This window comes from Littorina saxatilis, linkage group LG10 (assembly GCF_037325665.1).
Source record: "Littorina saxatilis isolate snail1 linkage group LG10, US_GU_Lsax_2.0, whole genome shotgun sequence".
Classification (NCBI taxonomy): Eukaryota; Metazoa; Mollusca; class Gastropoda; order Littorinimorpha; family Littorinidae; genus Littorina; species Littorina saxatilis.
Genome location: NC_090254.1, coordinates 26,753,281 through 26,774,657, shown reverse-complemented (window position 1 = coordinate 26,774,657; position 21,377 = coordinate 26,753,281). Strand labels below are relative to the sequence as shown.

The 21,377-nt window shown below is 43.5% G+C and overlaps 1 protein-coding gene across 1 annotated transcript; it reads right to left on the bottom strand.

Moving 5' to 3' along the window:
• Window positions 1-6,547: 6,547 nt before the first annotated feature.
• On the bottom strand, window positions 6,548-11,428 carry LOC138979063 (uncharacterized). Its single transcript, XM_070351875.1, has 3 exons — window positions 8,686-11,428; window positions 8,038-8,319; window positions 6,548-6,654 (listed from the first exon to the last, which is right to left on the bottom strand). The coding sequence occupies exons 1-3, from the start codon at window positions 9,953-9,955 to the stop codon at window positions 6,548-6,550; spliced, it is 1,659 nt and encodes a 552-aa protein (XP_070207976.1). The 5' UTR covers window positions 9,956-11,428.
• Between the last annotated feature and the right edge of the window lie 9,949 nt (window positions 11,429-21,377).

Sequence of the window (21,377 nt, the reverse complement as noted above, 5' to 3'; positions counted from 1 at the left end):
GGATATACTCACACGTATTGTCCATGGGGAATGTCTTCAAGGAATTTCGGGCTGCTACCCCTAGTGATAGCATCAATAGCAATAAGTTCAGTGAGCTCTGAGCATTATTGTAGTTCGGCAGTCGATCCTAGTTATTGAAGAACTGGACACACTCACGACAGACGGCGTAAGCTGCACAATTTTCTAGTCCCCATACCTTTCAAAGCGTAAGCTCGGCGCTCACTGCAAAACGTGGTAAACAAGCGAAGGTTTCTACGCGTGGCTACTGAATGACAACAGCACACTGCCCACTCCTACTTCCCGCTTCAGGTTTAAAAGTTGAACTGTATAGCTGGAGCTCTGCTGGGAGAATCTGTGACTGTATTAAGTTTGTTCTTCTTCCGTCCTTTGCTAACTTAATGCAACTTTTTGTGCGTGTCCCTGCATTTTTTGTGTTTCAATATATTAGGGGGCATTTCCTACCTTCGGGACTTTCCGGAGCTATGTCCTTCTTGGCGATGTCGAGCGTGACTTGATAATCTCCCTGGAAAGTGAAGACTCTCCGGAGAAAGAGAGAGAAAAAAAGAAGAAGCGTGGATGAAGAAAGAGAAATGGGAAGATGGTGGTGCGTGTGGGAAGAGGAGAAGGGTGAGAGAGAGAGAGAGAGAGAGAGAGAGAGAGAGAGAGAGAGAGAGAGAGAGAGAGAGAGAGAGAGAGAGAGAGAGACTCTTATTACTCACGACAGGTAACAAAAGGTTCACGTCTTACTGTTAGTCTTTGTTACCAAACAAAAATAATGATGGTGATGATGATGATGATGATGATGATGATGATGACAGATCTAGAAAAAATAAGAGACAGAGACACAGATATAGAGTGACACCCTCTCCCCACACACACACGCACGCACGCACGCACGCACGCACGCACGCACGCACGCACGCACACACACACACACACACTCACACACACACACACACACAGATGGACCAACTCGGTCCCCCACCCTACCTCACCCCGCCCTGAAGGAAGGCGGGGACTGAGGCGAGCGAGCGGCCGAAGGGTTGAAGGGCTGACGTGAAATCCCCCTTGAGGTAATTAGTGGGGCTGAAATAACACATTCTGTTTGACACCCAGTCACGAGCAGGGACACATTTTCTCCATGGAGGCTTTTCGGGGACTTAGTGCAGCGTGCACAGTCAAGCGAGCTGCACGTGCATTGCTTCCCTTCTACCCCTCGAGTTGCCCGCTCTCCCCTCGGTCTGTGCTCTCTGCTCTGCATTACTTCCCTTTCCCCTGGCTCAATCTTCTTTGGTTTCTCTGGTCTGTGCTCAGCGTCCTGCTCTGCATTACTTCCCTTCTACCCCTCAAGTTGCCCACTCCGCCCCTCGGTCTGTGCTCTTTGCTCTGCATTACTTCCCTTTGCCCTGGTTCAGCCTTCTCTGGTCTGTGCTCAGCGTCCTGCTCTGCATTACTTCCCTTCTACCCCTCAAGTTGCCCACTCCTCCCCTCGGTCTGTGCTCTTTTGCTCTGCATTACTTCCCTTTGCCCTGGTTCAGCCTTCTCTGGTTTCTCTGGTCTGTGCTCAGCGACTGTGCAGTGCATTTCTTCTCTTTCCCCTGGCTCAGCCTTTTTCTGGTTTCTCTACTAGTCTGCATTACTTTCCTTTTCCCTGAAGTGACCCGCCTTCTCTAGCTCTCTGCTCAGCGACTCTGATCTGCATTACTTCCCCTTACCCTGGAAATACCTTCTGCTTCTCTCTGCTCGGTAACTCTGCACTGCATTACGCCTCTTTCCCCTGAAGTTGCTCTCCTTCTCTTGTTATTGCTCAGTGACTCTACACTGCATGTTTTTTTTATTAACCTGAAATTGTCCGCCTTCTCTTGCTCTCTGCTCAGTGACTCTGATCACAGGCGGAAGGTATCGTCCACTGGACTACTACTATCACAGAAAGACTACAAGGTCTGTCACTCACCTTCGAGTCTTCTGTGTTCTTGGAGTAGCTTCCTGGGGAAAAAATATTGTTCAAGACGGTTTGCCTCTTCTTACAGTCTGTGTAAGGTCAAATAAATACAGTTGAATGATTTTTTGAACTATTATGTGCCTTTAGTTTTCAGCTTCCGTCCGCTGCAGTTGTTTTTAACCACCATTTGGACGAATCTTCGTTTGCGAGCCGCTAATATCCACTTTGTGTCAAATCATGTATCCGCACCGAATATGCATACCAGCGCCCATTGGTCTAAAACATATGTAAATATTGTGCAGCAAAGGGAAGCTACCCACGGGAAAATAATCAGCGAATATCCTGTTATTAACCAATGAGCGCTGGTATGCATATTCGGTGCGGATACATGATTTGACACAAAGTGGATATTAGCGGCTCGCAAACGAAGATTCGTCCAAATGATGGTTAAAAACAACTGCAGCGGACGGAAGCTGAAAACTAAAGGCACATAATATAGTTCAAACAATCATTCAACTGTATTTATTTGACCTTACACAGACTGTAAGAAGAGGCAAACCGTCTTGAACAATATTTTTCCCCAGGAAGCTACTCCAAGAACACAGAAGACTCGAAGGTGAGTGACGTACCTTGTAGTCTTTCTGTGATAGTAGTAGTCCAGTGGACGATACCTTCCGCCTGTGCTCTGATCTGCATTAGCCTACTTCGCCTTACCCTGGAAATACCTTCTCTAGCTCTCTGCTTTGCAACTCAGCAATGCCTAACGTCCCATCCGGCCTTCTCTGGTTTATCTGGTTTCTGCTCAGGAATTCAGCACTGCATTTTGTCCCTTTCTCCTAGCCTTCTCTTGTTGTATGCTCGTTAAATCAGAAATGAAGTGCGTCCCTTTTCCCTGTTCTTGTGTTTGCTCAGGGACTCTGCAGAGCATCACTTCTCTTTCCACCCACAGGATTTTGCATCAAAGTGCCTGGCCGGGGCCTGTCAATCGAAGTATCCTTCTCCTACGCCTTCCTATCGTAGTAATATACTCCTTAACTTTGGTATGGTAGTAATACTACTGTACACTAAGGCTGAGCAGAAGAATTCTTCGATCGACCGGCCACTGCCAGGCATTTTGTTACAAGCTCCTGTGCTTTCCCCTGGCCCGCCTCCCCTCTTGTTCTTCTCTCTCTCTGCTCTGCGACTCTTGCACTGGATTAGGGAGATAAAGGGAGACAAGCCTTGGCCCTGTGACGTACGAGTTACCGAACGTTTGACAGGAAGCCACGGCTGTCGTCGTTTGGTGGAGCTGCTTATCCATCCTTTTTGTTGCTCGGGACTTTCTGTATTCTTTTCCCCTTTCTCCTTTTGTTCTTGGATTTTATTTTGTAGTGGTTCTTTCTTTATTTGGTGTTTAACGTCGTTTTCAACCACGAAGGTTATATCGCGACGATTTTGTAGTGGTTATGTAACTTTTGTGATAGTTCGCCCGGTAAGACTTTCTAGCTCGCCTTGCCTTCATATGCATGGAACTACAGGATTTGTTTGTGAGGAAAATATAGATAACGAGAGGATTGCCTTCCACATAACAGAGCTAGGCATGGCAACGCTGAAAATATGTTTTGCAGCATCCGTGTTAATGATAAACACTTACGAACTCAGTTACTCAAGAACTGATCACAATGAAAATGTACTCTCTGTATCATTCGTCTGCTGATGTTTTGTCCCCGGTAGTTGTCCCCGAAGCCTAAGTGACTCAGGTAACATGAACATCGTCTTCTATGCCAGATATAGAATGTACGCTCGAATACATCACACACAGGCACGGACGGACAGACTTACAGACAGACAGACAGACTTACAGACAGACAGACAGACAGACGCACAGACAGATAGACAGGCAGACAGACAGACAGACAGACAGACAGACAGACACACACACACACACACACACACACACTGTGACACCCACACGATGCATACCCATACACACACACGTACGCACCTTCCCCACACACATACACACACACACACACACACACACACACACACACACACACACACAAACCCTACCCTCACACACATACACTCACAGACAGAATGACACAGTGGCTGCGACTTGCGTCTTCAAGCTCTGCAGGCCACGAGCCCTACATAGCTAATGGAGCAGCAAAGAACGGGGCATGTTATTACAGAGTCCGAGAGCGCCAAGGAGCAAAGCGTGATAATCTCGGAAAGGGTGTGTGAAGAATTATCTGCAGTGGATGTCTTTCCCTTTTAAAACCAAAAACAACACACGAGCCTCATCCTACCTCCCCCCCCCCCCCACCCCCGCCCCAACCTCCTACTGAAAAAAATCTACCCTCTTCTGCGCCTGCCTTCCAGGAATGAATTATTCAACCAAATAACTCCTCAGTCGTGTCATCAAAAGTCAAGATTAGGTCACTCTGACCGAGGCCCGAGCGCGTCGCCTCCCCTTTATAGTAGCCTCGATCTGGGCGCTCATCAGCAGATAATGGCGGCAATCCTCGCCTCACGCGCTGAGGCCAAATTTGATTGCGAGGTAGAAGACTAAAGCCTGTCGCAATAGTCCTCCGAAAAAAAGCGGGCAACTTCATTAAAGCCTCGCTTCACAGTTACTTAGCATCGCGCGATCCTCTGTAAGGCGGAAGAACTCTCTGTGTTTTCAATTGGATAGCAGAACGAAGGCATAGAAGGAGCAGGGGTGGGAGGTGGTGATGATTGGGGTAAGATTCATTTGGAAGGGTGATGGGGGGGGGGGGGGGGAGGTGGTGATGATTGGGGTAAGATTCATTTTGAAGGGTGATGGGGGGGGGGGGGGGGGAGGAAGATTCATTTGTTCCTTGCCCGCATGGCTGTGTTTAATCCGCTAGGGAAGAGAGGGGAATAAGACACAACCACTATTGTTGGAGAACTCCCTGCCCTCCCCCCTGTTGTCTTTGAGAGACAGGGAAGATGTGTCAGTGTTGTTTCCCAAAGCTAGTCGGGTCTTTCTCCCTCTCTCCCTCATCCTTCTTCCTTCATCTCTCTATCGCTCTCTCTGTCTCTCTCTGTCTCTGTCTCTCTTTCTCTCTCTCTGTCTCTGTCTCTCTCTCTTTCTCTCTCTCGTTTCTCGTATCGGTTGATATTGACCTTTTTTTAAATTTTTATTGTCTCCATCTTTATGTCTGTTTCAGCAGGGACAGATTGTAAAACCAGGCGTGAGCCTTAAATCTCCATCCTTGAGTAATAAAGTTCGTTCGTTCGTTCGTCCGTTCTCCATATGCTCTCTCTCTCCCTTTCTCTCTTTTTATATTTAGTCAAGTTTTGACTAAATATTTTAACATCGAGGGGGAATCGAAACGAGGGTCGTGGTGTATGTGCGTGTGTGTGTGTGTGTGTGTGTGTGTGTGTGTGTGTGTGTGTGTGTGTGTGTGTGTGTGTGTGTGTGTGTGTGTAGAGCGATTCAGACTAAACTACTGGACCGATCTTTATGAAATTTGACATGAGAGTTCCTGGGTATGAAATCCCCGAACATTTTTTTTCATTTTTTTGATAAATGTCTTTGATGACGTCATATCCGGCTTTTTGTGAAAGTTGAGGCGGCACTGTCACGCCCTCATTTTTCAACCAAATTGGTTGAAATTTTGGTCAAGTAATCTTCGACGAAGCCCGGACTTCGGTATTGCATTTCAGCTTGGTGGCTTAAAAATTAACTGATGACTTTGGTCATTAAAAATCTGAAAATTGTAAAAAAAAAAAAAAATTATAAAACGATCCAAATTTACGTTTATCTTATTCTCCATCATTTGCTGATTCCAAAAACATATAAATATGTTATATTCGGATTAAAAACAAGCTCTGAAAATTAAATATATAAAAATTATCATCAAAATTAAATTGTCCAAATCAATTTAAAAACACTTTCATCTTATTTCTTGTCGGTTCCTGATTCCAAAAACATATAGATATGATATGGTTGGATTAAAAATACGCTCAGAAAGTTAAAACAAAGAGAGGTACAGAAAAGCGTGCTATCCTTCTTAGCGCAACTACTACCCCGCTCTTCTTGTCAATTTCACTGCCTTTGCCATGAGCGGTGGACTGACGATGCTACGAGTATACGGTCTTGCTGAAAAATGGCATTGCGTTCAGTTTCATTCTGTGAGTTCGACAGCTACTTGACTAAATATTGTATTTTCGCCTTACGCGACTTGTTCTTTTTTCATGACTCTTGCTTGGTAAAAAAAATTAATGTTGTTTCCCACAGCGTAAGAGTGTCACTGAATAACTGGTCAGTTTTATGTATGATCTCTTACTTCAGTGATGACAGCACAGTACAATTCTTAGATCGAGCCACTTCGGTTTGCACAAAATGTTGTGACCCTCCACCACGGAATGAGTGTCACACACACACATGCATCACACACGTGCGCAGCCAGTCAACCACCGACTCAATAAGAATCTTGCATACTAAAGTTCCACAAACACAAATTGTAGTATAAGAGGAAATATTATTGTTCACTTATAAACATATTTATAACACATACACACACGCACACTTTAAAGTTAATGACCTGCTGGAGTAAATGGCTTATTTATCGAGCTAGGTAATAAGGGTAATACTCAAGTAACCAACTGAGTCCAGCAGTAGATAGAAATCCCGACGATGTAGACGTAGACGATAGAATGACGGTAGTAGGACGACACTGAGTTAAAGGTGAAGCAGAAGACTGCGCAGACGTAGATGTAGATGTGAGTGAAATGTCATCTTCCGGTTAAAGTTGACACCAGAACTTGATTGTTTCAGCCTTCAGGTAAACAACAGGACGACCTGAAATATGCGTAGAGTTAGTTTCACAGTCAACATCACGCTACCCTTTACCCGGCCCGTCTTATGCCAATAACTCCAAGCAGGATTATATGGACAATGGCAATACTGATTCACACACTCATATACCCAAATCACTCATGCTGGCAACCATTTAAACATATTCAAATTAGTGTTCAAACTAGCTACTAGCATCAATATATTAACAACACGATTTAACAATATTTCTTAAATATAATCATAACTATCATAGGCAAAGTACAACAAGTATACAATAGAAACCCATTATACTGCACTTGCAGACAAGCAAACAAACAACAAACAAACAAACAACAAACAAACGGCCGGTCGACTCGGACTCGACTCGGAAGTATGCATATAATTATTATGTATATCAAAGTAACAAACTACATGTCCCTAAAGTTATTTCCTATAACTCCGATGCATATATTACAAATAAAGACTCACCGCATCTCGGCCGCATGTACAAGACAAATCATTATGCCCTTCCCCAGTCCGGTCTCTGAAACCGAACCTACAGCTGCTGTAGCTGGATTCGCTGCTTGGAACGCAAGCCTTCTCCGAATGAAGTATTATTCCCCAGTTTCTAAATTCATACATCAAATAAACACAGTTCACAAACATCATAACGTAAATTACGAAAAGCACGAGAAAAACCATATAGCGCACCACCAGGCAGTAACGCCCAAACACCAAACACAGGCGCTTTCTGTCGGTCTTTTCCATACAACAGGCGCTTGTGACACACCCCCCTACTCAGACTGAACTAAGTATTAGTTTCATGTCCATCATCTTGAACAATGCGACTGTTTGGAGTACAAACGGTAGAGATAGATCCGGAACTCGGATGACAGGACGTTGACTTAACATCTGCCGAAAAGTCTGGTATGCTTCCTAACAGTGGTCTGTCCACTCCACTCGGTTGGACAATCGATGAGTGGTATCTTCCCAAAGGGAACTTTGTGTATTTTTCCTTTCGGCAAAGCTCTTTGACATGCATCACATGATTGTACGTAACGACGGATGTCCCCGCCCATTCTGGGCCAGTAGAAAGACTGCCTTAGTCGATCTTGAGTTTTCCTGGTCCCTAAATGGCCAGCCATCGGAACATCGTGCGAGAGACTGAGAACTCCGGCTCTCAGAGATTCGGGAATCACCACCTGGCTATATGTTCCGTCAGTCGTGATGAAACGTCTCTGCAGAATTCCTCTCTTCCAAATAAACTGAACTTGTCCACGTTTTCCACAGGGAGCAGGATCACTACCTCGTGCTAGTTCTCTCATCCGTGACAAAGTTGGGTCCTGGTTCTGAAGTCTGATCAAATCTTCCCGTGTCACATCTCCAAGACCAGAATCTGTCATTTTCAAGCTTTTGGGTGCTTCTTTGTCTCTCGAGTGTTGGGACCTGGTAACGACTGCAGTCTTCAGCGGCTGTGCTTCCGCCTTGTACACTGGTACTTCGAGAGCTTCTCCGCCTGGACGGATGATCCTGTTTCCGATCAATACGGGGTAAGTCAGTTGATCGGCAACAATGGCAACAGCTTCTCCTGAGAAAAAAGGTGACTCGAGATGAATGACAGTGGTGGGACACTTTTGTTCAACATTCCCCGCCGCAAGTCGGATAGTTTGTCCTTCCCGCATAAGATCGCAGTCCTTGACCAAGGTCGAGTCGATCACCAGTCCATCTGCTCCTGTGTCACGCAAAGCCGAGACTTGTGCTCCGTTTACCGTCACTGTACACAGGGGAGTATAAGACAGTTTCCCACAAGGACCGCAAAGGGCAGGCAACTCCTTCATGGTTGAATTCGATTCTGTAGTCGTCACAGATCTCACATTCGTAGAACGTGCAGGACGCGGACAATTCCTTCGTTTATGTCCTTCCTGGCCGCAGTTGAAACATTTGCCCCTTTGACCTTGAGGGTTAGAGTAGATCGGTGGTGCGTTCTTCTTCGGACTGTCAGAGTCCTCGTTTCCTCCAGCTCGACCAGTCACCGTGACTGGATTTTTCCTTGCTCTCTTTGAAGCAGCATAACATTCTGCCAACTCTGCGGTGGCTTGCAAATTAGCCGGGTTATTCTGACGAATAAATTCTCCCAAATCACCTGAGATTCTATCCATGAGATGTTCTGTAAGTATGAGATCCCTCAAGTCTTCATATGTTTCAGCTTTCTTGGCGCTCTTCCGCCAGCGTTCAAACCATATGCGTAGTCTGGTCGCATATTGGTTAAAGGTTTCTGCTTCGTTCTTAGTAGCTTGACGAAACTTCGATCGGTATGCATCCGCCGTCCATCTAAACGATGACCTAAGGGATTCCACGACCACATCGTAGTTTGAAGCGTTTTCAAGGGGTAGCTCTAAGTAGACGTCAGCTGCAAATCCAGTTAGTAGAGTACCTAAGCGCGCTCCCCATGTTTCTCCATTCCACCCGCTAAGTGTGGCAGCACGTTCAAAGCGTCCCAAAAAAGTGTCAAGTTCCTCTTTGGTTTCATCGAATTTGTCTATTTTTAGCCTAACCGGTTGGATGGCGGGATCGTGGGCAATAGGAGCAGGGGCAGCAGCAGCACTCTGCGCTCTTTCTAGTTCAGCTACAAGTTTAGCTTCTTCGAGTTCATAGAGTCGCTGGCGTCGTCTTTGTTCCTCCCCCTCTCGTTCCCGTTTTCTCCTGGCTTCTTCCTCTTCTCGTTCCCGTTTTCTCCTGGCTTCTTCTTGTCTCATCCTGGCTTCTTCCTCTTCTCGTTCCTGTTTTCTCCTGGCTTCTTCCTCTTCTCGTTCCCGTTTTCTCCTGGCTTCTTCCTCTTCTCGTTCCTGTTTTCTCCTGGCTTCTTCTTGTCTCATCCTGGCTTCTTCCTCTTCTCGTTTCTGTTTCCTCCTGGCTTCTTCCTGTCTCATCCTGGCTTCTTCTTGTCTCATCCTGGCTTCTTCTTCTGTCAGCTTCTGTTCAGCTAACTGCTTCCGAATCTGAACTTGACTCAGCTGTTCTTCCTGCACATAACGAGCCAACGAACTGCCCGAACGAATCCCAAGAGCGCGTCCCTTGGCGGCAAGAAGTTCATGTTCAGAGTCCAGATTAGTGACATCGATACCAACTTCAGCAGAATGTACTTGATCGCCGCGACCAGGAGTAGTAAGACTAGCCAAAGCAGCATTTCTAGGAGTACCAATTGTTCTGGCTGGAGTAGACATGATGAAGTCAGACCAACAAGCCTTGCTTAAAGAACCTCTTAACTTTGAAAACACCAGTAGTAATCATGAAATATCAACACCTATCCAAATTTCCTAAGTCGCCAAACTGAACTGTTAGTGCAGCTTTACAAAGAAACGTTGAAAAAGATATACTTCAAATTGTAAACATTTTATCAGAATTACAACGTAACTCACATACACATATCAATACACATTTATGTAAGTACAACACAACACATTACAACACAGAACTTATTTAGCAAAATTCTAAGGTGACCTTGAACTTATAACTTTCCCGGACGAGCCCCCATTTGTCACACACACACATGCATCACACACGTGCGCAGCCAGTCAACCACCGACTCAATAAGAATCTTGCATACTAAAGTTCCACAAACACAAATTGTAGTATAAGAGGAAATATTATTGTTCACTTATAAACATATTTATAACACATACACACACGCACACTTTAAAGTTAATGACCTGCTGGAGTAAATGGCTTATTTATCGAGCTAGGTAATAAGGGTAATACTCAAGTAACCAACTGAGTCCAGCAGTAGATAGAAATCCCGACGATGTAGACGTAGACGATAGAATGACGGTAGTAGGACGACACTGAGTTAAAGGTGAAGCAGAAGACTGCGCAGACGTAGATGTAGATGTGAGTGAAATGTCATCTTCCGGTTAAAGTTGACACCAGAACTTGATTGTTTCAGCCTTCAGGTAAACAACAGGACGACCTGAAATATGCGTAGAGTTAGTTTCACAGTCAACATCACGCTACCCTTTACCCGGCCCGTCTTATGCCAATAACTCCAAGCAGGATTATATGGACAATGGCAATACTGATTCACACACTCATATACCCAAATCACTCATGCTGGCAACCATTTAAACATATTCAAATTAGTGTTCAAACTAGCTACTAGCATCAATATATTAACAACACGATTTAACAATATTTCTTAAATATAATCATAACTATCATAGGCAAAGTACAACAAGTATACAATAGAAACCCATTATACTGCACTTGCAGACAAGCAAACAAACAACAAACAAACAAACAACAAACAAACGGCCGGTCGACTCGGACTCGACTCGGAAGTATGCATATAATTATTATGTATATCAAAGTAACAAACTACATGTCCCTAAAGTTATTTCCTATAACTCCGATGCATATATTACAAATAAAGACTCACCGCATCTCGGCCGCATGTACAAGACAAATCATTATGCCCTTCCCCAGTCCGGTCTCTGAAACCGAACCTACAGCTGCTGTAGCTGGATTCGCTGCTTGGAACGCAAGCCTTCTCCGAATGAAGTATTATTCCCCAGTTTCTAAATTCATACATCAAATAAACACAGTTCACAAACATCATAACGTAAATTACGAAAAGCACGAGAAAAACCATATAGCGCACCACCAGGCAGTAACGCCCAAACACCAAACACAGGCGCTTTCTGTCGGTCTTTCCATACAACAGGCGCTTGTGACAATGAGTCGCATGTCACCTTTGCATGATTTTCATATGTTTTATATTTTCCTAAAGAGTTTTTTATGCTCTATCCAGTGGTGAAAACCGTTTTAGAAAAGAGCGAAAACTGTTTGAGTTATTGGCCTGTGACGAAGGTGACCCTCACACTGTTACCAGACACTCCCCGGACTTATATTAAGCCTAGCGCAGAACCGCGCGAGGTGACATGCGACTCATTTCGTGGTGGAGGGTCACAAATAGCCCCTTTAGACAATGACTGCACCAGTCCTCACCGCAGCAGGAGTACAGTCTTTGCCCTACTAACGGTCCTTGGTCAGACTGAACGTCCAAAGACACAGTCCTTGCCCTTTGCACGACTTGGGCCAGCACCTTACATCTGTCCTGGTGTTTTCATATGGTAACACCATACCTCTACTTTGACACATACCGTGAATCAACAACCGTAGTGCTGTCTGTGATTAGTGGTCATTTTTATGAATTAATGTTTGAGCGGACATTAGTGGCATTTCGTGAAAAGAATTCCTCAACTAATTGTCATTGTTTACATGGATCAGTCAGGATGTTTCCCCCCGCGGGTTAGGGGGAAGAATTTACCCGATGCTCCCCAGCATGTCGTAAGAGGCGACTAACGGATTCTGTTTCTCCTTTTACCCTTGTTAAGTGTTTCTTGTATAGAATATAGTCAATTTTTGTAAAGATTTTAGTCAAGCAGTCTGTAAGAAATGTTAAGTCCTTTGTACTGGAAACTTGCATTCTCCCAGTAAGGTCATATATTGTACTACGTTGCAAGCCCCTGGAGAAAATTTTTGATTAGTGCTTTTGTGAACAAGAAACAATTGACAAGTGGCTCTATCCCATCTCCCCCCTTTCCCCGTCGCGATTTAACCTTCGTGGTTGAAAACGACGTTAAACACTAAATAAAGAAAAGTCCTTCTTGACTTCAGGACCAAAAGCGGGACATGTAAGTTAAGTGTCCAAGATTAGAGTAAGCCATTGCGAGTTCCTTAACTTTGCAGACAGGTCGTCTGTTCTTACTTTGAAAAGCAAAATAAGCCGTGATGAAAAGCGAACATTTTTACTTGGAAATTTATTCCGTGAACGTTATTTCACGGTCAAAGGACAGCCACCATTCCGTGAACCTTCTTTCATGTTCAAGGGACGTAATTGCATGACTGGCTAACTGTGGACGGAGGGAGCTAACTCGGAACACCAAGCTGGAGTTTTACCTTGGTAGAACCCGTACAGGCGGCTGGACCTACACGCCTGTTGCTTTTCATGTTGTTGACATGGTTGACATTGAGCTGAATGACTGTGTCTCCCAACGATGCGACTGACCTAGTAGCTTTTAATACCTACATGCATTTCACCTCATATTCCCCAAATCGCGGTAAATTAAGGTTCCATTAACGGTGTCATTAATTTTGTGAACCAGTTGACTTTAGCTAGGTTGACGTACACCACGCCCTGTTACCCTTTCACATTATTTTGTGCGGTTGACATATTGACCTTGCTGAGTTTGACCTACCGACCTTTTTTTTGCAAGAACGTTACGAAGCCTAATTTAATTTCTTGCGCAAAACAAGAACATTCTCAACAACAACTTCAACGCCGCCGACGACAAGGATGACGACTTCGACATCGACTACAACACCAACATTGCCACCACCATCGCCGTTTTATTTTTTGCAGTGCAATATTTTGACATCTCCGCCGCTCAAGTTCTTGCTTCAGTATCTTTCTTCTTTTTTCCCCATTTTTTTCTGGCTGAAGCATTTCTCGACTTGCACTTCACGTAGTCGTCGAACGACACCTTTTTTTCTCTCGATATGTGCGACTCCTCGATGGCTTGCCTATTCGGGTTTTTATTCTCTGCATGGCCAAATAATTAATTCTTAATGCAGTGGACTTTTTCTCGTCTTCGCCAACCTGACTGCAAGAAACGTGCAGTTTCTGCCTCTTAATGAAGTCGCCGACTTGAATTCATTAGATTTAGTGAGAATAGGAGAAGTGGAAAAGAACCCGTTGAAATAGAATTAAGTTTCGAGAGGCTTCTGCTTTTTGTTCAGTGAATTTTCAAGACTTTGTTTTTTGCTTTTTGGTGACGTGCGTTTTTTCCCTCATGCCCGTGAGAGGGCGCGTGTGGGCTGATTCTATTTTTGTTTCAGGGGTCATAGGGTTATATTATGGTTTGATGAGATGTTTGATTGTCCACGCAACGTGTGTTCAGCTCTTTTAAAGGACAATTTTTGTCTGATCTATTTTCCTTTCTCTTCTTATTTTCTTTTGTTTTCTGTTTGCGTTTTTTGCGCTGCCTTCTTTGTTAGTTTCTTTCTTGGTTTTTAATTGTCTTCGTTTCTTTTTTTTCCACCTCATGTTTTCCTTCTGTCTGTCGGTCTATATGTCTATCTGTCTGTCTATGTCTCTCTGTCTTTATTCCTCTTTCTGTTTCTTTCTTTCTTTCTTTCTTATTTCATTCTCATATGTGGTCTTTTGTTTCTCACACGCAATATATCAATGTTTGTAATGTGTGGCCTAGCGTCTTCCGACAAATACTGTTCCAAAACCGTACAGGTAAACCCAAAGGCCACATAATATCATGGCGGTCTATCACAGCTACTTACTTGAACGTTTAGACACACTACTTCTGGAATTATATTTGGCATTGCAGTTTATGTGCCAACGAACACACTGTATTATTATGGGAAGTCTATTTGAACAACGACAGGAGTCCACAGACTTGACAGCATTAACCTTTTTCCTTGCAATTGTCGGTTGGTAGGTCTTATTTCTGTCTGTTCCATTTTTTTTTCTCGAAAACTTATTCGGTCGTTTGAAGAAGTCATACTCATTTGGTTTAAATCGTTACAGGCAAGAATGTGGCTTTCATGTTAAACTTTTGCTAATTTCTCTGGAGGAAAAACAAATGAGTTTCAGACAAATCAAACACACGGCATGGTTGTTTATTTCATTCAGCTTATCTATATCTCTCTCTTTTGCATTTCGTATTAGATTTTGGCGTTTGCACGTGTTATATATAAGAAATGAAGAAATAAATATACCTGAACATCGTTTTGAGTGGAATTTCGACTGATATTGACTTTGATAAGCATACACTTTGGTTTTATGCAGTTATTTTACAAACTTGCAAACCTTAGATATTTTCCTGAAAATATGTTGGAACTTGTTTAATTTGTGGCGAGAAGGCAGTGCTTTATTATGCAGTGCCGGTTTCCGGCTATGCTTAAACGCACACTCCTTCCCGTGTTAAGGATTCGACTGACCAGCTCAAACCTGGCTCTGTTATTGGTGGATATGTCCAGCCCTCCACTTGGACATTATAAGATGTTGGTGGCTTGTTGACAGACCAGCTTTTTTGTTGGTCCGAGGGGACCATATCGTCTTTTGTTTCATCTTTATCGACCAAGGCCGAAGGCCGCGGTTGATAAATATGAGACAAAAGGCGATATGCTCCCCGAGGACCAACAACAAAGTGCTGGTCTGACGACAAGCTACCAAACACCGTTTTTGTCATCATTTTGGTTGTGCAACAAAATGCACAATAACCCACAGGGAGACGAATTTTTAGAATCCAACTCCGGGCCACAAAGCATCGTCACAGTAGCACGAGATAACACGTCACACTTGTATGTGACGTCAAACGTAGCTTGTTGACGCTTTTCTTCCAGTCTGAAAATGTACAGAGCTGCGATCATACCTGTGAATTCGGTAAGTGTTGAGCATATTTCTTTTCTTTTAAGTGTTTATGACTTTTTGTTGTGGATTTTGCGATTACAGAGATAAGTTGCAAATTGACCATGAGTCTCCGCGGTAATTATCAACATTGATTGGGTCTTTGAGAGTGAATGCTTACAATCGTTGTCCTCGGAAACACAAATCCAAAGCCACGATGGTTCCACACATCACACAATCAGCCTGATTGGCTTTTACTTTGACAATCCACGTTTCACATGAAAGCTCAAACCCATTCACCACCTCGAGTTATTGCATGGGGAACATGAGATTTATTTACCAGGTGTTTGTGAATGAAAACTCGTGAAAATGATGACAAGTACCAATATTCAACGGCTTGCATGCTTTTTATGCAGAGTTGGACTTTTCCACCAATGGATTTCTAAATGCACACGCGTGGCAATCTGTGGAATTCATTCGTAAAACAATGTCGCCCTGCACACATGAGTCTGGGTATGTGTCCAAGTTGAGGGGTTACCGTATCCTATGTAAAAGCCTGGCCACATCTGAGATGAGGAACGAATCCGTTTCCGCCCCGGGAAGGACTGTGCCTTTAATAATGTGCACTGCACCTCACATCGCCTTGGCGCTTAATGCACACCGATACCTACATGCACATGAGCAGTTGGTTTTCTTGAGAGAAAAACTCACGAAGTAAAGCCAGCTTCCCTGTTTTCGATCAAGGGACAGGTTAATTCCCTCCGCTCAAAAGCCAACCACCCCCGTTAGCACTTTTCAACGTGAACTGACGTCACACCATGTCACAGAAACCCAAATGAAAGTCTCCCATGTCATGCAGCGATAGCGTAAAATTGCGGTCTCATTAAAGCGTAGTCTTTCATCAAAGGTCGGGGGCCCCAAGCGAGGGGGCAAATTGCCTGTATTTACATGAGACCTGCATTGGAACGCCGGCTAACCTGCACTTGTAATTACAACCTCAATTTGGGAAGTGGCGGATGAAACGGAGGGTGGAAAAGAAGAGGAAGGGAGAAAGGTCCGTGTGAGAGGTAGGGGGGGGGGGGGGGGGGGGGAGGGGGGGGGGGGCGAAGACGGAAGAAAATGACGAGCATGATTATGCTGGGTGTTGTCATCAAGTGTGCTCTTAGCCCAGATTTTGTCTCTGTTTAAAATGGCGATGTTTTTTGTTGTTGTCTTGGTTTTGTTTTGTCTTTTGCGTTCACTCTCTATGTGAGCTAAATATAAGAACAAGTTTGAAACTTCCCTCTCATACTTCACATTTTGATGGTTTCATGTTTACTTGGTCACGGTGACATTTCCAGACCCCTGTGTTTTATAGTGGGTTTAAAAAAAAAAAATTTAAAAAAACTTAATGGTTCTCTTTTACTCCGGTTACAGTTTTGAATTTAGTTGTTTGTTCTGTTTTTGTCAAATATGTTGGTTTATGTTCAACTGCCAGTTTAGAATGACATTTAATGTATAATTCCCTAAGGTTTGACATGCCACACGAGCCAAACACCCTGACTGAACTATTTGCGAAAAATCAAGTCAGGTCATCGTGCAAAATATTTCGTGGATTTTCTCGTTTTGTGTAATGGAGTGTAGATATATAGTGGATAAGGTATTGCAGTCATGTGTTAGCCGATTTTGTATTGTAAATGATCCACATTTCGTCTTATCCCCCCCGCCCCCTTTTTTTTAAACTTTTTAAAGTTTTGATTTTGTTGCCCTGACAACTTTTGATGATTTCACAAGGTCAGTGAACTTCGGCCAGTCACATGCTGTCCTTTTTTTCAGAATGCCCCCCCCCCCACCCCACCCTTTTTTATTATTTTAATTTTTGTAATTTTTTTTTAAGGGGGAATGGCTTAATATCGTTGTTGCTATTCCGTGTTCTATCGTCTCCCCTTCCCTCTTACATTATGATAATGAGATAATGAACAGAAATGAATTTGCTCAGTTAAACGTTGTTGCTTCGATCCCAAGTTGGCGAAAGTCACATGTCGATAAACATTCATAGGTACTGTGGTCCTTCTCCAACTGAAATAGTGATACACTGAACGATAAGCACGACTGAAAAGGCTACGTCACTCCAATCACATGCGAATGTGCATTTTATAAAAGTTTCCTTTCTGGCTTTCGAAAAAAAAGAAGAAGTAATAATGTAACTGTAGGAAACGGCTGGACGAAACATTCAAATACTAGCTAGTAAACAAATCACGTCTGCTCTGCCTGTCATTTTTATACTTGCAACATTTATTGTGTGTACGTGTGTGTGTTTGTCAGTTTTTTCTTATCAAATGTTGTTTCTTGTCTTTATTTAAAAAAGAGTTTAGTTCTGATCGCCAGAACGCGGTGTACGTGACATTTTTATGTCTTTGAACGATGCCAAACGCGTTCATTGAACCTACGATGTGACATGATTTTTTATTAGAGCTGATTAATTGCGTGGAGTGTGATGCCTATAATTATAGCTTTTAGTTGAAAGAAACTCGCACTCGGTAAGCTACCAAAAAAAATGACAATCAAATTAAATGGCATAAGAACAATAACAAACAGACGATTAGGTCACGATTTCAATCTTAAATTGCCCCCCAAAATTCAAAATGATACCTATTACCATGACGATAGAACTTGATTGACAACCATTGCCCTTCCTTTTGATTAGGCTACTAATCACGAGTTACGGCTCGATGCTCATGGTAACTTCCAAACGTCTTACGTCAACGGACAAAAAGAGGCGTTGGTTGGGGTTGTGGGGGATGTGCATGGGAGTAGTGGGGTGGGGGGTGGGAGGGATTATGAGGTGGTGTTAAAAAAAGGACAGTACCGACGCGCACGATCCAAGTCCCGGCAACAAGATGAAGACGGGGCTAAATCCAATCCAGGCCTGTTGCTCTGCCGACTCAGACCCGCCGCCACACAAAATACATATTCAAAAAAAAAGAGCGCCGTCCGATACATGGTACCGCGGGTACTATTTTTGACTCTTTTCCTCCTCGCCCTCCATCCCTGTCCCCCCCCCCCCCCAACCTTCCCGTGCATGCCTGTGTGATGCAAAAGCGACGCGTGCGGTGCAGTGCGCATGTCCCTCAAGACGCGGTGCGAGCAGCACGAGCGGAATGCCTTGCGCACTGTCCCTTGCCTTCCGTGCCTCTGTCTTTGGTCATTCAGTTTTTTGGCCCAAGCCATCAGTTATCAATACAGATCGCACACTGTCAGACCCTATCTCTATTTTAGTTGTCTTTTTTCTCTGTTTTTGGTTATTTAGATTGATTTTGTGTTTAACAACAACAACAACAACAACAACAACAACAACAACAACAACAACAACAACACAGACAAAACACACCTGAGCACTTACATGCAGCCTTCTTGTGTTTGTGTTCTGTAATCCTTTAGTTCCTGGTTTGCTAACGTTAGAAAACTTAATTTTCATCGTGCTTAAATACACAGCTTCAAATACTCGAGCCAAAAAAACAACAACAACAACAAACAAGTCGCGTAAGGCGAAAATACAATATTTAGTCAAGTAGCTGCCATTTTTCAGCAAGACCGTATACTCGTAGCATCGTCAGTCCACCGCTCATGGCAAAGGCAGTGAAATTGACAAGAAGAGCGGGGTAGTAGTTGCGCTAAGAAGGATAGCACGCTTTTCTGTACCTCTCTTTGTTTTAACTTTCTGAGCGTGTTTTTAATCCAAACATATCATATGTATATGTTTTTGGAATCAGGAACCGACAAGGAATAAGATGAAAGTGTTTTTAAATTGATTTGGACAATTTAATTTTGATAATAATTTGTATATATTTAATTTTCAGAGCTTGTTTTTAATCCGAATATAACATATTTATATGTTTTTGGAATCAGCAAATGATGGAGAATAAGATAAACGTAAATTTGGATCGTTTTATAAATTTTTATTTTTTTTTACAATTTTCCGATTTTTAATGACCAAAGTCATTAATTAATTTTTAAGCCACCAAGCTGAAATGCAATACCGAACCCCGGGCTTCGTCGAAGATTACTTGACCAAAATTTGAACCAATTTGGTTGAAAAATGAGGGCGTGACCTTGCCGCCTCAACTTTCACGAAAAGCCGGATATGACGTCATCAAAGACATTTATCAAAAAAATGAAAAAAACGTTCGGGGATTTCATACCCAGGAACTCTCATGTCAAAATTCATAAAGATCGGTCCAGTAGTTTAGTCTGAATCGCTCTACACACACACACACACGCACGCACGCACACACACACGCACATACACCACGACCCTCGTTTCGATTCCCCCTCGATGTTAAAATATTTAGTCAAAACTTGACTAAATATAAAAACCAAAAAAACAGAAAAAAATCAACAACAACAACAACAACAACAACAACAACAACAACAACAACAACAACACACACAAGGCAACACATATTTAAATCTATTCTTATGTAAATGTATTTTGTTTGCTTATTAGACTGATGTATGAATCTCTCGCTCTTGTCTTTTTTTGAGGATATCATGTACTATAGCTAAGGCCAAGTTGGGACACTTTCCCCTCCGAGGGTCCCAGCCTGAATTTGACAATGAAACATTGGTTTAGAAAAGAAGTATACCTTAGTTTTCAGAAGGTCACAAGAATCTTTCTTCATAGTTTTTAGTATGTTATATATGCCTCCCCCCTACAAAACACTACAATACACCACACTACAATACAATACAATACAAATAAATACAATTAAATACAATACAATTACATACAATACAATTAAATTCAATACAATTAAATGTTATTTAAAAGTTAAGATTTAAAATGTTTAACGTGATTCTTCGGGGTCAGATAAAAAGACCTTCTAACATTTGTTCCACGGAGTTCTCCAAATATTATGGCCTACAGCTCAGTGAGTTAGCTAGGCTAGAGAGTAACTAGAATTGATCATGGTTGACACATGGACACAGGCACTTTTGGACAATTTTGCCTGGCCAACTTCCAAGCGACTTCTTTCTGACCTTTCTGGCAAAAGTCAGTTGAAAACCGGCCATGTTCACTGCACATCATGATGTATACAGCTCCGTGAGTTGGTTAGGCCTTAGCGAAACCAGAACTGTCCATGGTTGAAACTGCGACACAGTAGAATGCCTGCACGTGCAACCACTGCCCCACCCCCTGCAATTTGTCGTCAAGTAATTTCTGATCCCAAGGGCTGCAGACAGGAACGAGCTCAATTAGGTTACGTAACAGCCGTCTGTTCTAATGAGTGCCTCTCTCTGCTATCACAGTGACACGCCGTGCCCGTGCTCTCTGTCCCTGTCTCTCCGTCTTTCTCTCTCAGTCTCTGTCTCTTTGTCCGGCGTCTGTCTGTCCTTCAATGACACGAGGTTCTCGCCCTGTCCCTGTCTCTCCGTCTTTCTCTCTGTCTCTTTGTTCGTCTTTTTGTCCTTCAACGATACGAGGTTCTCGCCCTGTCCGTGTCTCTCCGTGTTTCTCTCTGTCTCTTTGTCCGTCTTTCTGTCCTTCAACGATACGAGGTTCTCTCGATTTCTTGTCGCTTGCTCTGTCCCTGTCTTGCTGTCTCTTTGTCCGTCTTTCTGTACTTTAACGATAGGAGGTTCTCGCCCTTCCTTGTCGCGTGCTCTGTCCCTGTCTCTCCGTGTTTCTCTCTGTCTCTTTGTCTGGTTTTTTTTGTCCTTTAACGATACGAGGTTCTCGCCCTTCCTTGTCGCGTGCTCTGTCCCTATCTCTCCGTGTTTCTCTCTGTCTCTTTGTCCGTCTTGCTGTCCTTTAACGATGCGAGGTTCTCGCCCTTCCTTGTCGCGTGCTCTGCCCCTGTCTCTCCGTGTTTTTCTCTGTCTCTTTGTCCGTCTTTGTGTTCCTCGACGACAAGAGTTTCTCGCCCTTCCCTTGTCGCGTGCTCTGTCCTTGAGCGAGTTTTAGCGTCAACTAAGGTGACTCGAGTCGAACCGGAGGTCGCAAAAACTCGGTCCGGTACGACTGGAGTGACGTCACCGGTTAACCAACTTTCAACCTTGCTTCGTGCGTAGGGTCTCTCCAGTTCCAAGATGGCTGCCAAGGCGAGGTGAGAAACTTCTGCAAATATTTTTTGACAAAGTTACGGATTGTGAGAAGACATTTGTTGTAAATCACTTAGCCTTTCAAAAATTAAGGATACTGGGTTGGATACTGTCTTGGTTTTAATGCATTTTATTTTAGCAGTGAT

Bases quoted from the DNA above. Each gene is read 5' to 3' on its own strand.
- LOC138979063 (XM_070351875.1), bottom strand. From the start codon at position 9,955: ATGTCTACTCCAGCCAGAACAATTGGTACTCCTAGAAATGCTGCTTTG. The intron at 8,320-8,685 runs GTCAAAGGGGCA...CTTTTTTCTCAG, and splicing joins GATCTACTCTAACCCTCAAG to GAGAAGCTGTTGCCATTGTT. The intron at 6,655-8,037 runs GTAGTGATCCTG...ACGTCTGCGCAG, and splicing joins GATGAGAGAACTAGCACGAG to TCTTCTGCTTCACCTTTAAC.